At 40.6% G+C, this 20,420-nt stretch overlaps 1 protein-coding gene across 8 annotated transcripts in view; it reads left to right on the forward strand.

Moving 5' to 3' along the window:
* The window catches only part of LOC110500629 (serine/threonine-protein phosphatase 2B catalytic subunit alpha isoform), a 136,811-nt gene extending 120,333 nt beyond the window's left edge, over positions 1–16,478 (forward strand). For 2 of the 8 annotated variants that reach the window (XM_036958092.1, XM_036958095.1), the window contains 6 exons: positions 1,636–1,662; positions 3,771–3,855; positions 5,183–5,280; positions 5,868–5,876; positions 11,287–11,316; positions 14,427–16,478. In XM_036958092.1, the coding sequence (XP_036813987.1) occupies positions 1,636–1,662; positions 3,771–3,855; positions 5,183–5,280; positions 5,868–5,876; positions 11,287–11,316; positions 14,427–14,617 (440 nt within the window). In that variant the 3' untranslated portion in view covers positions 14,618–16,478. The remainder of the gene's footprint in view (positions 1–1,635; positions 1,663–3,770; positions 3,856–5,182; positions 5,281–5,867; positions 5,877–11,286; positions 11,317–14,426) is intronic. The other 6 variants (XM_036958094.1, XM_021578104.2, XM_036958093.1 and 3 more) reach the window with 6 other exon arrangements.
* Positions 16,479–20,420: the final 3,942 nt, after the last annotated feature.

The following is a 20,420-nucleotide window of genomic DNA, read 5'->3' on the forward strand; positions in this document are numbered from 1 at the left end:
CTCTTCTTTTTTTTTTTTGCATTGCCTTCAAGATTCGTTTAACCCAGGCTGTGGTAGACCATTCTTGAGGGGAAGGGGATGCGTACTATCCGCACATAGCAGGGTTATGAACAATTCTCTCTTTTATGAACAAGTCTTATAAATGTATATATTCTTTCTACAGCTTATCAGTGTACTGGTTGAGAGAACGCCAATAGTGTGCAAAGCTGTCATCAAGGCAAAGGGTGGCTACTTTGAAGAATCTAAAATATATTTTGATTTGTTTAACACTTTTTTTGGTTACTACATGATTCCATGTGTTATTTCATAGTTTTGATGTCTTCACTATTATTCTACAATGTAGAAAATAGTTTGTTTGTTTTTTTATTGAAAAAAAATGGAATGAGTAAGTGTGTCAACTTTTGACTGGTACTGTATATTAGGCCTACTGCCCAAACAATTCCTACAGAACAGTTTTTATTAGGTTAATGTGACATTGTTTAAGTCATGTTGAAAAGAAATCTGAGCGGTAGATCTTGGCTTTCTTTTTAACTGCGAAAGTGATTTTGGCTCAGAAAAGGTTGGTGACCAGTGTTGTAAAACATAATGGCATTGTCTAGGTAGAGATGGTAGAGATGGTTTGGAACACCCATTCCTAGATAAACCCTAAATACTCCATCCCGTCTCTTATTCACCAAAGTCACACACGTTACCATAACTCTATAGGGAGGGGGAAGGAATGCTTAGGTCATATCCTGTTCCTGTATGGCAGGAAGTGGCGTGTTATAGAAAATGGCTTCTAACCCTTGACTCTAACACTGGTTTGCCTGACTGCCAAAACTTCCTGCTCCGGCCAAACGCTGCACCACACCAACCTAAGTACCTCCCCGAAGATTTCAAGAACACAGACACATTCTGACCATTCTGATTGGTCAGAGAAACCGATGGGTTGGGCGAGAGCCAGAACACATGTGGGTAAAGCGGCGTTTTGAAAATGTGTCATTGGCTTTGATACTCTGATTTGTTAGAGATAATCCAATCGCTGATGACTTTGATTTGAACAACACCCCTCATTTTGACGTCACTACAAATGACTTGAATGATGGCAGTCTCAGACTGAAGTATGTAGTGAACATAAAGCAGTGAACATAGGTCATATCCTGTTCCTGTATGGCAGGAAGTGGTGTGTTATAGGAGAAGGATTCGAACCCTTGACCCTAACGTTGATAGCTGACAGACACTTCTTAGTCACTCAAAGCCTTGGTGACTAACATCTCATCATTTCCTAGTTTTCTTTCCTTCACTGTCTTTCTTCAGTAGCTTAATATTCATTTTGTTGATGTTCCTATTCTTTGCGTTATTTATTTGTTTCTCTTCTCTCATCTAGGTCTCTCTCTCACGTCTCTCCCCCTCGCCGATGCTGTGTCATTTCATTATTTCCGTGGTTACCTCATCTAATTTGTCTCTCTTCTTTTCTGTTTTTCAGAGTTTTGTTTTAAGCCATTGCGTTTCTTTATGCTTGATAGGTGTGTGTTTGCCTTTTCTCTCTTTCCTCTCCACCTCCTCTTCCTCCTCCTTGGCTTCCTCTGTCATTCTTCTGCCATTCACTGATCTCTCTTGTCTTTTCTGTTCTCTTCTGGGGGTGTTCTTGAGAAGGACACCTAATATATGTCCCCAAGAAAGGTACAACCCTCAGCTCTACCGCCAATATACCTTTGTGCTGGTGCTTGCTCTTGCACATGCATTTTGGGAGCCAATTAACTAACCCAAGACGTAAATGTGTTGTAACATTTATGCTCAGTTTGGTTATTGATATTTATCAGTAAAAATAGAATATATAATCAATCTATAAAAATATAGAATGTAGACATGCACCAATATTCAATCAATTGCAGGTAAAGGTCAACTGTAGGTTCACTCAGAATGTTGACACTATACAGTATTGGGTCACTTTTTGGATAGTCCAAATGTTCCATCTATTGATGGTCCACCGATGGTTATAATATTAACAAACTATCTGTTGATAAGCAACTGCTTGCTAGGGTTACGGTTATGGTTAGAATATGGGTTAGGGTTAAGTTTAGTGTTAGGATAAGGGTTAAGGTTAGGGTTAGTAGATAGTTAGTGTAAATGCTATTGATAGTCTATAGAGCATCTACAGATGGACTATCCAAATAAAGTGTTACACAGTATTTTAACAGACTGGTATAGTTTTGAGTGGTGAACAGCTTGCACGGTGTGTTGGCTTCAATACTGGTAACTTAAACATAGCTTAAACATTTTCAGCGAACCTGCAGGATGGTTATCTGCACTTGAGTGAATTAGCGTTAGCCTATAGCTTCAATAGAAACAGTGCAGGGTAGTCAGTCCTCGATATGCTTCACCTCTTTCCTGTGTAGAATGCCCAAAAGTCCAGCTAGCTGTAGCTCAATGTGAGAAGATGGGATACTCAGTACTGTCCCTAGTTGTCCGACCAAGGGAACACACTCCACTAGAGTCTCTCACTGTTATCTGCATACTCATTATTCTCTCTCCATATATTTCTAAGCACTTGTATTCATTTCCGTCTCTCACACTCCACCTCACTACCACTTTCCAAGCTGGGTCACAAAAGGGTCCTAGTGTCAAACACAAGTCATCCTGTCACAACATACAAGCTCTTAGACCAGGCTATATTCTAGACCAGGCTATATTCTAGACCAGGCTATAGTTTTCACCAGGCTATATTTTTCATCAGGCTATATTCTAGACCAGGTTATATTCTAGACCAGGTTATATTCTAGACCAGGCTATATTCTAGACCAGGCTATATTCTTGACCAGGCTATATTCTTCACCAGGCTATATTCTTCACCAGGCTATATTCTTCACCAGGCTATATTCTTCACCAGGCTATATTCTTCACCAGGCTATATTCTTCACCAGGCTATATTCTTTACCAGGCTATATTCTTTACCAGGCTATATTCTTCACCAGGCTATATTCTTTACCAAGCTATATTCTTCTTCTCCAAGCAGAAATAGAAACATGGGTCATGTTCATTAGGGCACACCGTAGAAACACTTTTTGCAACAGAAAATTAAAACAAGCGTTTCTTTCAAATAGTACCTCCCCATTTATCTCTGTTGAAATGTTTTCTTCCAGTCCGTGCCAACTGAACACGACCATGTAAGATGACAGTTTTAGATTGTTTACACCTTGTACGTTCAGAACCATTATATAACACGGGCCTCACAAAGCAAAGGGAATTGATAGCAGGTCATCTGCAGTGCTTTTCAATGTCTGATTAGGCCAGGCAGAGTGTTTGAGGGAGTACTTTATCGATTGGGTCCCTCTAGACAGGCTATTTATTGGTGCTGATGCATCGAACACCAAGCTTCACCTCTTTCTCAGAATGCCTTTCATACTAAGACATAACCAGGGAATCGCAGTGGTGGAGTGAGATTCAAAGTCCTGGTTCGGGTTGGTTTTACTTTGAACTTCAATACTACATAGTGTATTTTGATGTGATATGACACTCCTGTGCAAAAAACATTTGCTAAATTATTCAAGTGTCAAATAAATGTCAACTAAACATTTAGGAAACGATTCCTTTGTATCAGTGGTAGTCACTCAAACATGTTCTCTACTTAGACACACAAAACACAACTTAGTGTTAAGTTTTACTAGCTCATGTCTGGTAATGAGCACACCTTAAAGAAAATGCCTTACCCAGATAAGCAGACATGTTGTGATGGTTTGAAACAGCCTGCCTGTCTGACCCTGAGAACTGCGTGCGTGCGTGTGTTATAGGTGCCACAGCCTCTGCACGCAAGGAGGTCATCAGGAACAAGATCCGTGCCATTGGCAAGATGGCGAGGGTATTCTCTGTCCTAAGGTATTTATTAGGAATCATCGCTGTAAGTCTGGGTGTGCATTTCCATTATACCAATGTTTATGTATTTTATCATATGTGCCCAGTTACATGATCCTAGGCAGAAGTCATTGTACATTGTACATTACAGGAATGCCGTTTTACATAAACAATGTCTACATAAACAGGTCTTAATAACAACCCACTGGGCACAGACGTCAATTCAACGTCTATTCCACGTTGGTTCACCAACATTTCATTGAAATGACGTGGAAACAACGTTGATTCAACCAGTGTGTGCCCAGTGGGAAACTCACAGCTGAGAATAAGGCTGCAATGAAAAGGTTTTAACAAAGGCTTATTTATACAGTAAAACTTACTCAGGGGTATTCAAAGTCGGTGCCGTGACCCCTGGGGGGGGGGGGGGGGGGGGGGGGGGGAGTCACCAGTGAACTGCAGTGGGGTATGCAATTTATTTGTCTCGTGTACATTTTTATAAGAACAAAGACTTAAGAATACAGATTATTGTATGGGACAGTAGCTCTGCCACTAGAGATTCTGGGTTCGAGTCCAGGCTCTGTCACAGCCAACCGCGACTGGGGCGGCGCACAATTGGCCCAGCGTCGTCCGGGTTAGGGGAGGGTTCGGCTGGCAAGGATGTCAAGGATGACACGGTCGCCAGGTGTACATTGTTTCCTCCAACATAATTGGTGCGACTGGCTTCCGGGTTATGTGGGCATTGTGTCAAGAAGCAGTGCGACTTGGTTGGGTTGTGTTTTGGAGGACGCACGGCTCTCGACCTTCGCATCTCCAGAGTCCGTACGGGAGTTGCAGCGATGGGACAAGACTATAACTACCAATTGGGGAGCAATAGGAGCAGTAACTTTCATAAACATTGAGAAATCAGATAAATTTGTTGAATCATGTGTGCTAGTATAGGGCTAGGAACACAGGACATTGGTGGCACCTTAATTGGGGAGAACGGGCTCATGGTAATGGTTGGGACGGAATAGGTGGAATGGTATCAAATACCATTGTTCCATGTGTTTGATGCCATTCCATTAAATCCGTTCCAGCCATTATTATGAGCCGTCCTCCCCTCAGCAGCCTCCACTGGCTAAAACCACAATGTGTGATGTTGGGAGTACGTGAGACTTGAGAAACACTTTTTTGAGAAGTTGAGAAACACTATTTCACATGAACGCATCAGTTCTGCATGCTATATTTCCATCTGAACGTTGCTTAATGTGTTTTTCACATGCAGGAATGAGCTTGCTATAAGGCCGACATGTTCTAGGGGCTATATTTCTATCTGAACTTTTTGTCATTTGTTTGTTTGTTGTCCCTGCAGGGAGGAGAGTGAAAGTGTGTTGACACTGAAGGGGCTGACCCCCACCGGCATGCTGCCCAGTGGAGTGCTGTCCGGGGGCAAGGAGAAGCTCCAGAATGGTAAACCCCACAACACACGCCCTGGACCTCCATGTCCAGCCCACAACACCCCTCACACTGTTATATATAAGATTTTATTAGCAGTACATCTACTTTAAAGACCTGAAACTTATTGAGCCTTTTGGGTGGGGGGGGTGTCTAGAATTAAGCCTGCTATATTTTATATGACTTTTATGTCACAGAACACAGTTGCAGCAGTGGTAAATACTATGTAACTACCTGTGGGTCAGCGTTTCCTCAAACTCAGTCCTGGGGACCCCAAGCGGTGCACATCTTGTTATTTACCCTAGTACTAAACAGCTGATTAAATAATCAACTCATCATAAAGCTTTATTTGAATCAGCTGTGTAGTGCTAGGGCAAAAACCAAAATGTGCACCCCTTGGAGTGGCTTTAGATAATACAGATATTAAATGTTAGAAGTTGACCCTCTGTGTCCCCATTGTCTCTTCTAATGCTGTCTTGCTTTCCTTACCCCCCCCCCCCCCCCCCCCCCCCCCCCCCCCCCCCCCCACACCTTTCTCTCTGCAATCTACTGGTTATATCTCAAATATTGTCTGTGTTTTCTTCTTTCTCGTCTCTCCCTAGAAACCACAGGTATAATCTGTTGTGCAAGTATTCTGTCAGCAGTGTTTTGTGAGAATATTGTAGAATTCACCCTCCCATGTTGAATTCCAAACACTCCCAAAACCAGTCTGCCGATCGATCGATCTCCTTTACGTGACAGACTAGCATTAAAATATGCTTTTCCACAGGGAAGACATTTCTTCCAAAGATGATGAGTCGAATTGAATAATCTACCCACTGAATCGGGCTACAACATAGCCAATTTAGAATTTATATTTATGTTCTATAGAACCAAAACGTGGACCTTGATTTTACAAATTGTAAGTCATTTTTAAGAAGTCAGGGAGGCTAAGGATCGACTACGATTCAGATTAATTGGAATTGACATAAACAACTGTGGATGTAAGGGGATCAATATTGTCCACCTTGTCATCCACAAACAAGGCAGAAATCCAAACAACTTCACTCTCCTCTCTTCAGGCTCTCTTGGTCAGTTTGTCTCCTCTGTCAGTTTTTCTGTCAGTTGTTTTAGTATGTACAGTGGTTCCTCCTTTAAATGTTGTGTCATACTGCAGCACACCTTGCGGGCTGCTGCAGCATTCTATGGCACGTTATTTAATTGTCAGCCATTTTTTACATTAATGCTAGTTTGACCACCAGAGGGCAAATTTGAAAATCTCCCATATTGACATTACTAGAGAATTTAAAACCTTTGTTGTAATAACATAGTACATGGGATTGATTGTAAGAAATTTGGCTTAATTCATTGGATTACTATCATGATGTTTCCATTCCGAGATAAACTAAACACTCAGGGTTTCCGTTAGGATAGAATGGGAAATATTGAGCTGTACAACGTGACGGTCGGGAGTAGGCTACAGCATAAGAGGATTGGAGAAATCTAAATTAATATGTAAGGGGCATAACATTTCCACACCCTAATTGTAGTGTAACCAATACTCATTTTGCCTATGGTAGGCCTACAGTATATCTACAAATATTTTTTTCAATGAAGTGACTTTCCGCCAATAATTACATTTAGAGGATTGGAAGATTCTAAATTAAATATCTAAGGGGCATTTTCCATTAGGATCTGTGAGAATACCTAAGGGGCTTTTATATAATTCTAAATTCATTAATAATAATAATAATTGCTTTGTTTAAAAAGTATTGATATTTTGGAGATCGTGTTTTATTTAACATAGAGTGAGCGAGGAAAAAGGCAATTATTGAACATTGGGTGAGCCATTCTCACTAATTTGTAAATAAAGAGTCATCAGAGTCCCTGGGTTCGCGCCCAGTAGCGACCGGGAGGTCCGTGGGGCGACGCACAATTGGCCTAGCGTCGTCCGGGTTAGGGAGGGCTTGGTCGGTAGGGATGTCCTTGTCTCATCGCGCACCAGCGACTCCTGTGGCGGGCTGGGCGCAGTGCGCGCTAACCAAGGTTGCCAGGTGCACGGTGTTTCCTCTGACACATTGGTGCGGCTGGCTTCCGGGTTGGATGCGCGACGTGTTAAGAAGCAGTGCGGCTTGGTTGGGTTGTGTATCGGAGGACGCATGACTTTCAACCTTCGTCTCTCCCGAGCCCGTACGGGAGTTGTAGCGATGAGACAAGATAGTAGCTACTACAACAATTGGATACCATGAAATTGGGGAGAAAATGTTGTAAAATTACAACAACAAAAAATAAAATAAAATAAAAAATAATAATAATAATAATTTATTTCTGGAGAAACCTAACTTGATTATTTAGCAGACATCACATGCTTACATTCAGTCAATACATGTATCTTAAGAATATCATGGAATATAATTGAGCATTTTCATTTCTCCAATAGACGTTCACATAGACGTTCACAGCGGGAAGGCTATGTACAAAGATATTTTGGAGATTATTTTGTTTTTAAAAAACAACAGTGAGTGATTGTAATCTGACTAAAGGCCAAAATAATATTTATAAAGGCCAGAATATAGCCCTGCTAATAGCCATAATGACGCTGTACATCGTGACCATGTGTGTTTAAAAGAGTATTTGCCTTCATTTGACAATTTTGTTCCAATATTTCTGTAATTCCTTGATATTTATTCCCATAGTAATTCGTTATGGATCCATAACTAAATCAACATCTGCATATTTTTTATCATTATTTTATTAACGAAAGCATAAAGATGCTGATGAAGAAATACAGTACTGCACAGTGTATGCTTTAATAAAGCATTTAAAGCATTTTGAAGATATAAGCCACCTACATTTGTTTATTAGGCTACTGTGCAGTCTGACAAGTAAACATAGCCAGCCATACATAATGTAGTAAATGGGAAAGTGCTTAATTCCTTACATAAGGGAGAGCAGGCCATGTCCAGACTTTCTCGGTGACTTCAAGTACCTTCAATAATGGCTGTACTAGAGAGCGGGGTTCAATTCCCCGACAGGGAGGAAGGAGTAGGCTGTACTTGTAAATAAGAATTTGTTCTTAACTGATTCCGTATGTGTTATTTCATAGCTGTGATGTCTTCACTATTATTCTACAATGTAGAAAATAGTAAAAATAAAGAAAATACCTGGAACGAGTAGGTGTGTCTAACCTTTTGATTGGTACTTGCTTAATTCATTTGATTAATATTATGGTGTTTCTATTCCAAGGAAAACGAAAAACTCTCTGGGTTTCCGTTAGGATGGAACGGAAAATATGGCGATGTACAATGTGATGTTCGGGAGTACAGTACTGGGCTATTTAGCTACAGAATCCCCATGTCGTGCAGGCAGGGCACGTGGGAGACCGGGGTTCAATTCCCCGACGGGGAGGAAGGAGTAGACTGTCCTTGTAAATAAGAATTTGTTCTTAACCGACTTCCCTAGTTAAATAAGGTTTACATTAAGAGCATAACATTTCTGCACCCTCATTTTTTTATTCAAGTCTAACCAATACCCAAACGGAGATTAAGTGAAAATAAAAATCTCATTGATTTATCAAGACCAGTCCCCATGCTTCTCTGAGCTGTGTGAAACGGTGCTAAATTAGTTGTAGGCTTTTGCTTCTAACTTCAATATGCTCTTTAAATAAATAAGACTACGGTAGGCCTACAGTATGTTGAAAAATATAACGTGATTCTCCGAGGATTGGATGACATTTCTATAATTCAGTGATATTTATTCCCATAGTAATTCGTTATGGATCCATAACTAAATAAACATTGGCATTTTGAAAGAGTATTTTTTTTCATTATTTTATTAATGAAAGCATAAAGATGCCATTATTAGTTAGAACATGCAGACTGGTACTAAGAACAGGACCGCGGGAATGTTTCCCAAGTCAGCGCCATTATTAGTTAGAACATTCAGACTGGTACTAAGAACAGAACAGTGGGAACGTTTCCCAAGTCAGCGCCATTATTAGTGCAATGCCCCTTAAATATTTTGGAGATTATTTCATTTTCAAATAACGTAAAACGAGCATGGGGTGAGACATTGTTACTAATTTGTAAATAAAGCCAGTTTGTTATTTAGAATGATTTATTTCTGTTTTTAGAGGGAGAAAAACCAAAAACCTACAGTCATCTCATGGGTCTCCCAGTTGAGCCCGGCACATGTATTGAACCTGTAACAACACAGCTTGCACTGCTACAGTATGCAGTGTCTCAGACCGTTGCACCACTCAGGCGCTGTACAATGTGACCGGTCAGGAGTGGCCTACAGTACTACAGTAAGAGCAAAATAATCCTAACAAAATAAAATAATAAAAACCTTAGTGTAGCAACAGTTTTAGTTAGTAATACTGAAGTCGTGCACAATTATCAGTTTCTATTTAGGTTTATGTCCCCCATTCATCGTTAGTTAGAGACACAGTAGGACCCAAAAACATAATCAGTGCTCTAACTCCCCCTTGTGCTGGTCTGGTGCAATGAAGTGGTGACGCAGGGTACCGTACTAAACCACAAATCACCTCTAAGTCCCACGGCGTAAGCTAGCAACTTTTAAAAGAGGAATCACTGTAGGCCTACAGAGTATTGTTTTCTAACCTTCACTGCTCTCATCTGACACTCTATTTCTGGGTTCACTATTTCTGGGTTCACTTTTCCTGAAGTTGACCACAGAAATTCTACATGTTTGCCCTCTAACCAGTAGTCTATATTTCTATCTCAAACACACGCACACACCGATGCATATACCGCTATTGTTGATTCGGACTGCATAGGAGCAACCATGTAATTACCAGTGAGGCAACGATGGGCCAACGCCATCCAATGGAGAGGCAGCAGCGAAGAGGAGCCATTTTGGGAGGCAGAGTGACGTTCGAGAGATTTTCTGTCGCGGCATTGGTAGAATCACAGCTCACCATAGGCTCCTATTGTTCAGACAGTCTGCAATGTGCTTCTACTGCAATGTTGTGCAATCCATCAACCACTTGATTTCATTTGGACCTCCTTATAACTTACCTGTGTGTGTACGTCTCTCCTGTGTATTATGTACTGTGTTATAACTCAATAGCAACACACACCTGTTCAAGTGTAGAGCTGTAGCCGCTGAGTATTTGTTTATTTGCAATGCAACTCGTACCCATTTATTTGTCTGTTTGTGCACCACCTGACTACAGAGTCATTTCTGTATTTCTGGTGATAAGTATTGCTATAAAACAGAAGGATTTGTACGGTAAGTGGTAAGTGTATCAAAGTCCTGCAAATTTTAAAATGCATCATTGGCGTCTGCTCTTTTGACGGTTCATATCAGAAGACGTGGCGGCGCTACAGTTCTAGATAGCTGTTTCCGACAACATTTGAAGAGTTCTTCACCTTTTTATTTTCTTTTACTTGGTCTCGGTTGTTCAGTTGCAGCCGCATTCTTGACTTTGGCAGAGTTGTCTCTGTTTTCACTCACACGTCCTTATGTACTGTACCCCAACCCCAACACCCGTCATGTCACCCCCGTCCAATTGTGTAGTTTGTTGAGTGAAGATACGTCAGACATCCACTGTTCCCCTTTGATTATCACTATTGTAACCCACTCCAGTCCTACTTGTCACGGTGTCCCCCTTCCAGACGTCCATTGTCTATATTCGTCCAGCACCGCTTCTTGTCCCTTTGTCAAACACGGGTGACGTTTTTTACAAAGCTCAAAATACCAGCACACCACACATTTGTCTACAATGGGTATTTGACTGGCTCCATTCCGTCTATCCCCTTTCTTATTTCCTGCCCCCTTCCTCCTTTGTCCGTCTTAACACACCCGCCTAGTCCCTCCTCCTCCTCCTCCTCCCCTGTTTTTGCTTCCATCCATGTGTTGCCTCTGTCCCAAAAACACGGAGAGTTTTTTTTAACATTGTTGTCTTTGCATTGGCTCTCTCTTTTTGCTGCTCATTGACCGGTTGGGAAAACCAAATGAATTCCTCGCTGCTCACCTTCCTTCTCATTCGTTTTGCAACCCCCGTCTTCTTCTCTTCAGCTACTATTGAGGCTATTGAGGCCGATGAAGGTAAATAGGCCGGCAGCCCTCTCTGTTGCTTCTTATCGCAATAGACATGGGAGTTTTCATCCTTTTTGCCGTAGCTTGTTACAGAGTGTGTTGGGTGTTTGGTCTAACAAATTGTGACACAATAATTTACCAAAACCAAACCAAAAAAATGACAAATGAATATACGGGGGGAGTACAAAAAAGCGACATTTGTTTTAAAGGGGAACAAAGTTCATATCAGTCAGGTGGTGAGACATTAAGTGCATTACTTTTCTTTAAACCTGCTAGGATATACAGTAGCCCCCCTTCCCCTCCCTCCCTCTCACAAAGTTTTTAGTTTAGGGCTGGATTCAATCTGTAGCGTAGAAGATCTGTGTTGTAGCGTGATTGACATTTAAAGGCAATGCTATCATGTTCGCCGAGACTGCATTCACGGTAAATGCTGCATGTGTCTGCTCTATTGGAAATGACCTATGAATTTTAAACCGCGCTAAAACGCAGATCTTCCGCGCTACGGACTGAACTGAGTCTTGGTCCCCTCCACTAAATAGTGCCCAATCATAAGTTTCTATTAAAAAAAAACACCAACCAAGGATATTATGGCACACCAGCATCTTCACACCCCATGCCATTGCACCCACTCACCCACCGACTCAGTCTTGCCATTCGATTTTCCCCTTTGAAACAACATGCAGTTGTGCTTTGTTTTTTCACTAATATACAGTACGTTCGATAGAAACAAATCGGAACAAAATGTGCTTTTCCAACAGAAGCTTTGAAAGCCAAATTGGACTTTAACTCCAGAAGCAAATTGTCAAACAAACCCACGCAACAAAGAACAACCTCAACTACGCAGTAAATAGCGGTTTGTTGGCTAGCTGCTATTTACGTTGGAATTGTTCAGCGACTCCTCTTGAGCACCCCCTAGAGGATTACGTGCATCAGTCCCAAGACTCTTTTTGCCTCTTTTTTCTTGTGGTTCCTCTGTGTCTTGTTCTCTTTGTTGAGCTGCTAATAACCTGTGACTGACCTGTGCTATGCAGCAACACAACTACAAGTCCCATCAGCCCCCTCTCTCTACACCCATAATTCCATAATATGGGTAATTCCTCCAAAATGGTGCCCCCTGATCCAAAAAAAGGATCTCTTGAAAATGTAGCTGCCCACAACCACTATACCCCCCTTGTCCCTTATTTGTAATTTGCTGCATGTTCTGAGCAGGCTTAACAAGTGATCAGCACCAAGTACCTCTGTAGTAGTGTCTATCAGAGAAGGCTGGTGGGAGGAGCTATAGGACGACGGGCTCATTGTAACGGTTGGAATGGTATCAATGGAACGGAGTCAAACACGTCGTTACCATGTGTTTCATGTGTTTAGTACCATTCCATTGATTCCATTCCAGACATTACAATGAGCCCGTCCTCCTATAGCTCCTTCCACCAGCCTCCTCTGGTGTCTATGTATGTGAGCGTAGTCTTTTTGTGGTATACTGTATGTTTCAGTCTAGTGGGCCCCACTCTCTATTTTCCATTTCCTTTTGTTTTGTTTGTATAGTACAGTGGTGGGGATGTCTGGTCCTGGGGATCCTCAGGTGTTTATTTGTGCCCTTATTCAATATGCACTCCGTTATCTTTAGGTTTATTTTAAGAGAGAGCATCAGCTGCAACATTGTTGTTTTTACTGTTTTACACTATTTCCTTCCGCATTACACTACATTCACGTTCACATTGAATAAGTTGCACATTTATTTTCCCCATGTCATTGTCAAAATGCTTAATTCCATCTCATAATTGACTTACACACTTGTCTGTTTGAGTCAATTATGTGATTTATCAGTAGTGTTTTTTACTTTTTGTAAATCTGTCCTTGATTGACAGGCAATGGCACCTATTGTCCTCCAGCACCAGACACTCACCTATAGTTCAGTCAGATTATGTGTTCCTTTTGTCAATCGGGTTATATAATTGATATATTATGGTAATTGGTGTTGGTATTGTGTTGTAATTTATTCAAATGAATTGTTCATATTGATTGATTGTTCATACTGCTGTCTTCAAAAGGCAGAATGAACTACATAGGATATGTTATTCATCATTTACAAGGGCAGCAGGTAGCCTAGTGGTTAGAGCATTGGGCCAGTAACCGAAAGATTGCTGGTTTGAATACCTGAGCCAACAAGGTGAACAATCCGCTGATGTGCCCTTGAGCAAGGCACTTAACCCTCATTTGCTCCAGGGGTGCCGTAAATACGGTGGCCGACCCTGTAAAACAACACATTTAACTGCACCTAGACATTGTATGTGAAAGTAAAATATAATTGATTAACCTAAGTTACATTTCCCAGCAGAAAGAACTTAGACTTGTATTAGATTTACACTGAGTGTACAAAACATTAAGAACACCTGCTCCATATAGACATAGACTGACCAGGTGAATTCAGGTGAAAGCTATGATCCCTTACGGATGTCACTTGTTGAATCCACTTCAAATCAGTGTAGATGAAGGCGAGGAGACAGGTTAAAGAAGGATATTTAAGCCTTGAAACAATGGATTGTGTATGTGTGTAATTCAGAGGGTGAATGAGCAAGTCAAAAGATTTAAGTGAGATTTCAACATGGGCCAGCATCCCTGTGGAATGCTTTCGACACCTTGTAGAGTCCATGCCCCGGTGAATTTAGGCTGTTCTAAGAGTAAAAGGGAGGGGGAGGTGCAACTCAATATTAGGAAGGTGTTCCTAATGTTTGGTATATTCAGTGTACACACACTCAGTATCGATTTTTATTTTATTAGATTTTTTCCCACAAATAACTATTTATAATGTTAAAATGGTGTGGTTTCTGTCGGTTGACCCACTAGACCTCTGCTCAGCTACGAACCATCAAGTGACTTTTCCATTCAGTGCAATGGTTTATATAACCAACCAATTCAGAAACAGATTTTCATTCGTTATTCTGTCATCACATAACTTGATTCACAAGTTAAATTCTTGACGCTGAACAAAACATTGATGTGTCTGTGTTTCGGCATGTGAACCAGAAATAACTAACCTCATATTTTACGTGTTCTCTACCTCTAAATCACCCCTCCATCAATTTTCCCCTCATCCCCCACTCCCTCTCTCCATCCTCCAGCCATCAAGGGCTTCTCGCCACAGCACAAAATCACCAGCTTTGAGGAGGCCAAGGGCCTGGACCGCATCAACGAGCGGATGCCCCCGAGGCGGGACGGCGTCCCCTCCGACGCCAGCCTCAACTCCCTTAACAAGGCTCTGTCCTCGGAGACCAATGGCACGGACGCCAAGGACAGCAGCAACATCCAGTGAAGGGGCACACTCCACCGCAGCGGGTGGTGGTGGCAGCCTGTGGCGACCAGGGTGGGGTGTTATACCACCATCCTCCTCGTCGCAGTCTGCCACAGGGCGGAATAGAGGAGAGAGCAGGGTGGAGGAGAAAAGGGAGGGACGAGATCAGGAATGCGCTTACAGGAAGTGGTGCTCACAGGAAGTGGCGCTTACAGTACAACAACCGCAGGAGAGACTGTAGTCTTTGGGTATGCCTTTAAAAAAAATAACTTGTAGAAACGACAAAGTTTTTCGCATTGTTCACTCTTTTGGGCCCTTGGCCTCCTCGAAGCTGGTGATGACGTGCTTGATTCTGTACTTCAGTACGAGAGAGACAGACTGAGAGACCAAGAGAAAGAGATCCTAAAGGAGATGTTTTATGAAAGCCCCTCACTCATTTTACTGCAGGGCTCTCCAACCCTGTTCCTGGAGAATTACCCTCCTCTAGGTTTTCACTACAACCCCAGTTGTATCTCACCTGATTCAGCTCATCAACCAGCTAATTATTAGAATCAGGTGCGCTAGATTAGGGTTTGAGTAAAAATCAACAGGACTGTAGCTCTCCAGGAACAGGGTTGGAGAGCCCTGCTCTACTGGATATGAAAATGTTGTGTAACTTCTTACTAACTATTGTACGTTTACAAAATACAGCACTAAAAAGGACAGAACATTAAAAAAATGTTTTTAACATAAGGGTGTACAAACTAAGTAAAGAATATTTATTGATAACTTTTTTTGCTACTCTTATAAAATAGCTCTCAGATAAATTAGGCAGTCTTAAAAATAATGTTGCAACCTTGTTGAAATGCCAAACATTTTTAAGTTTTATGGTTTTGTACAGATTATGCTTACCCCAGGTTCATTTGGTGTGTGCTTTTGACCCGGATTTCTGTATAATGGCTAATTATTACCTATTTTTGGGGAAATTTCACAACTGGAATTTACATTTATCTATAATTTGCAAATATAAAAAAAATGTTTTTGGGGATAGAGTTTTTATTGTGTCTTGCTGGAATTCTGTGAATGTTAATTTCTCTTTTTAAAGTATTGCGAACAAAGTAAGCGTAAAGAACCGATATTGTGTAAAAAAAAAAGACAAACTGAAAGTGTCTGCCTATGCATGTTTTATAAACTCAAACAAAGGAAATTGATAAATGAATTGAATACCTTGGCTGCCGGGGCCTGTTTTGAAATTTAGTGCGTTTAGTGGACATATACTGGCATTCATTAAATGACATCATGATAATGCTTTTTCCCTCAACTTCTTTTAAAATTCATGCATTTGATTATCTGACATGGAGGAGGGATCATGTTTTTAACATGCGCTTGTAAGTGCACACAGTCAAATTTAGTATGTTTGACCATTCTTGTGAGGTTTGTGGTTACATGTGGAACTCAAAATGCATGATAGCTGTTAATGTCATATAACGGTTAAGACAGTCGTTCTGTTTTGTACACGTGCCACAGAAAGTGTCATTTGATTATTAGGATTATTGTTATTATTTGGAACTCTGCTTTGTATATCAATAAAACAAAAAACTCCATGACCTTTAAAAAAAAAATATATATATATATATATATATATGCCCAAGTATTTCACTACATGACATGAAGCTTTGCTTTTGTAATTTAACTTTGAAACAGTTGGCAGATGAAGCATGCACACGCAACTATGAAAAAGTATTTTATATTACTGTTCAATAAAAAATGTGCATGAATTTCAACTTAACGAAACAGTTTTTTGGTGTGTGATATAGCCAGAATTTCCTCTTCTCAGATTTCAAGTCTGCGAACTGAAAATCAATGTAAACATATTAAATAAAAATGTATTGCATTCTAAATATTTACTCTTCTGGATATTTTTGCATGATGACTGTGAGTGATGACACAGCATTCGCCAAAACATTCATAATGAGCTCTTCATAAATTATTATTTATATCATAATGTTTATTTCATAAATTGGATTTCACCGCTGTTTCCCAACAAGTATGTATCTCTCTTCAAAAGGTGAGGACACAACAGTTCACAAGACTGAATCCAAACATTACATTGTTGATCTTATGTGCATTTTACATTTACTATACTTTTCGCCGAGTTCGTTGATAACAAAATCTTAAAATACTCTGGATACATTTAGTAACAAAATAAGAATATTCCTGAAAAATGTGGGGTAGGTGCAACATAAGACAAAAATTACAAGGGTTTGAGAGAGAGGACTAACTAAAAGTGTGAACAGTTCCTAAGTAATTCCAATGCACTTTTATGACTCCAAGAAGAGTTAACTATAAGGTGCTTTTTTGAGCTCTCCTAGCTGTGCCGTTGAGGTAGTAAAGCAATCACGCTTGTAGTTTTGTTTTTAACACAACCCTGCACCCCACCCCCCATCCACCTATAAAGAATCTGATTAAACAGCAGGATCATTACACAGGTGCACCTTGTGCTGGGGACAATAAATGACCACTCTAAAATGTGCAGTTATTGCACACAACACAATGCCACAGATGTCTCATGTTTTGAGGGAGTGTGCAATTGGCATGCTGACTGCAGGAATGTCCACCTGAGCTGTTGCGAGATAATTTAATGTTAATTTCTCTACCATAAGCCACCTCCAACATTGTTTTAGTGACTTTGGCAGTACATCCAACCAGCCTCACAACCACAGACCACGTGCTACCATGCCAGCCCAGGACCACCACATCTGGCTTCTTCATCAGCCACCCAGACAACTGAGGAGTATTTCTGTCTGTAACAAAGCCCTTTTGTGGGGAAAACTCTGATTTGCTGAACTTGGTTCCCCAGTGGGTGGGCCTATGCCCTCCCAGGCCCACCCGTGACAGCGCCTCTGCCCAGTCATGTGAAATCCATAGATTAGGGCTTAATTTATTCATTTCTATTGACTGATTTCCTTATATGAACTGTAACTCAGTCAAATCATTGAAATTGTTGCAAGTTCCGTTTATATTTTTGTTCGGTATAAAATATAACAAAAACTATTTATCCCAATCAATGCAGTTTTAAGAAAATACCTAAAAAAAAGTAAGAAATAAAAGTAAGAAATAATTCAATAGCAGCAGTAAAATAACAATAGTGAAGCTATATACAGGGGTTACCGGTACAGAGTCAATGTGCGGGGGCACCGGTTAGTCAAGGTAAATGAGGTAATATGTACATGTAGGTAGAGTTATTAAACTGACTATGCATAGATAATAACAGAGAGTAGCAGCAGCGTAGAAGAGGTGGGGGGGGGGGGGGGGCAATGCAAATAGTATGGGTAGCCATTTGATTAGATGTTCAGGAATCTTATGGCTTGGAGGTAGAAGCTGTTTAGAAGCCTCTTGGACCTAGACTTGGTGCTCCGGTACCACTTGCCGTGCGGTAGCGGAGAGAACAGTCTATGCCTAGGGTGGCTGGAATCTTTGACAATTTTTAGGGCCTTCCTCTTATACCGCCTTTAATCTAAATAAGATGTGGGTGTCCATGGTACTGATTTTTCTGTGTGTGTGCGTGTGTGCATGTTGACTCACCCTACTTGTAGAGGAACGCCAATGCCATCCTCCTCTCTTTCATGTTGTCTAAACAGTCTATGACTGTCATACATTACACGCTTTTATATTTCGTTGTCCTAGGCTACCTAGCTAAAATACTTGCTCACTAAACTAACTTCCTTTCATGGGCAATTAAATGCCAGGCCAGCTAGTTAACATTAGCATAATACAACATTCAGGCACAATGAATGTATGAATTTGTTGTTGGATCAGAATCACCGTTATAATCATTGGCCAGTACCGAGAATTAAGTAAAACCACAAGTCCAAATCCCTATCTCTGTTGTTGGCTAATTTAGGAAAGGGATGATTTTAGCTAGCTAGCTAACCAGCGGAGGACAACAACATAACACAAATGCAACAATTCAAGTTTTTTTCTGTCAACAATCTCATTTGACTTGTGATCTGATTGGTCTGAAGCCAAATCCAAACTGCCTTCCCTTTTACTTTATTTTGTGCTCCAGGACCATTCACAGCTGAGCTCACTCAGTTTAGCTCAATGCTGATTGGCTATCAAGGAAGGCCAAATGCTCTCTGGCTTCCCTTGCATTCAATGCTACAGGCGGCAACAATGTCAAACTCTTTTTGACCAGACAGCATCAGATAGATGGCCTACACATACAGAGACAGAGGGGTGCGGTTTTGCTCACTCGAATGCTTTCTCTTGCGAATTCAAGGAAATTGATGAAACACAGAGCGATGAAAGATCCATTATTTTGTATGTATTTTTTCCTTGGTACATTTTTGGGAGAAGCCTGGCTTCCCTTGGAACCCATGAATACACGCCACAGGTCAGGTCGGCATCATTTGAGACCTTATTCTAATTGCTAAGCTAAGTTATAAAATTGTACAGTGTTAGGCTTTCACAATGCAATTCAGGGAAACAGATCATTTTGGTGACCAAAGAAAGGAGTCATGAGTGCATTCAGGTGCGTGTCCTATGCAAATGTTCTTCCCAATAGACATAGGTTAATTCTGTTCAGAACAACCATTGGTATGACGCCATGTCATCTTGTAACTACATCAAACATAGTGATCATGAACGTCGACACTGTATATGACATGAGTATTATGATATGGAAATGTGAAATGGATATAAAGTCAAATAAAGGTTACATTTAAATGACATTTTAATAAAAAGTGCATATTTGGACTCACGGGTGTTTGGCCTGCTTATATGACATCAAAGCGGTATTTATTATAATCATCAACGTCTCATCTTTCAAAATACATAGAGTCCTCTTAAAACTTCTTATGGTTGAGATCCCGCTAACGGGATCGATATGACAACAGCCAGTGAAAGTGCAGGGCGCCAAATTCAAACAACAGAAATCTCATAATTAAAATTCCTCAAACATACAAGTATTTTACACCATATTAAAGATACACTTCTTGTTAATCCCACCACAGTGTCCGATTTCAAATAGGCTTTACAGCGAAAGCACCAAAAACAATTATGTTAGGTGAGTGCTTATTCACAGAAAAACTCAGCCATTTTTCCAGCCAAAGAGAGGAGTCACAAAAAGCAGAAATAGAGATAAATTAATCACTAACCTTTAATGATCTTCATCAGATGACACGCATAGGACTTCATGTTACACAATACATACATGTTTTGTTCGATAAAGTTAATATTTATATCCAAAAATCTCAGTATACATTGGCGCGTTATGTTCAGTAGTTCCAAAAACATCCAGTGATTTTGCAGAGAGCCACATCAATTTACAGAAATACTCATCATAAATCTTGATGAAAATACAAGTGTTATATATGGAACTTTAGATAAACTTCTCCTTAATGCAACCGCTGTGTCAGATTTCAAAAAAACTTTACGGAAAAAGCATACCATGCAATAATCTGAGTACAGAGCTCAGAGACCAAAACAAGCCAAACAGATATCCGCCATGTTGTGTAGTCAATAGATCTCAGAAATAGCATTATAAATATTCACTTACCTTTGATGATCTTCATCAGAATGCACTCCCAGGAATCCCAGTTCCACAATAAATGTTTGATTTGTTCGATAAAGTTCATAATTTATGTCCAAATACCTCCTTTTGTTAGCGCGCTTGGTAAACAAATCCAAACTCACGACGCGTGTGCAAGTCCAGCGGAAAGTACGGACGAAAAGTCCAAAAAGTTATATTACAGGTTGTAAAAACATGTCGAACGAAGTATAGAATCAATCTTTAGGATGTTTTTAACATAAATCTTCAATCGTGTTCCAACCGGAGAATTCC

The sequence above is a fragment of the Oncorhynchus mykiss genome, chromosome 21, assembly GCF_013265735.2.
Source record: "Oncorhynchus mykiss isolate Arlee chromosome 21, USDA_OmykA_1.1, whole genome shotgun sequence".
In the NCBI taxonomy this organism is placed as follows: domain Eukaryota; kingdom Metazoa; phylum Chordata; class Actinopteri; order Salmoniformes; family Salmonidae; genus Oncorhynchus; species Oncorhynchus mykiss.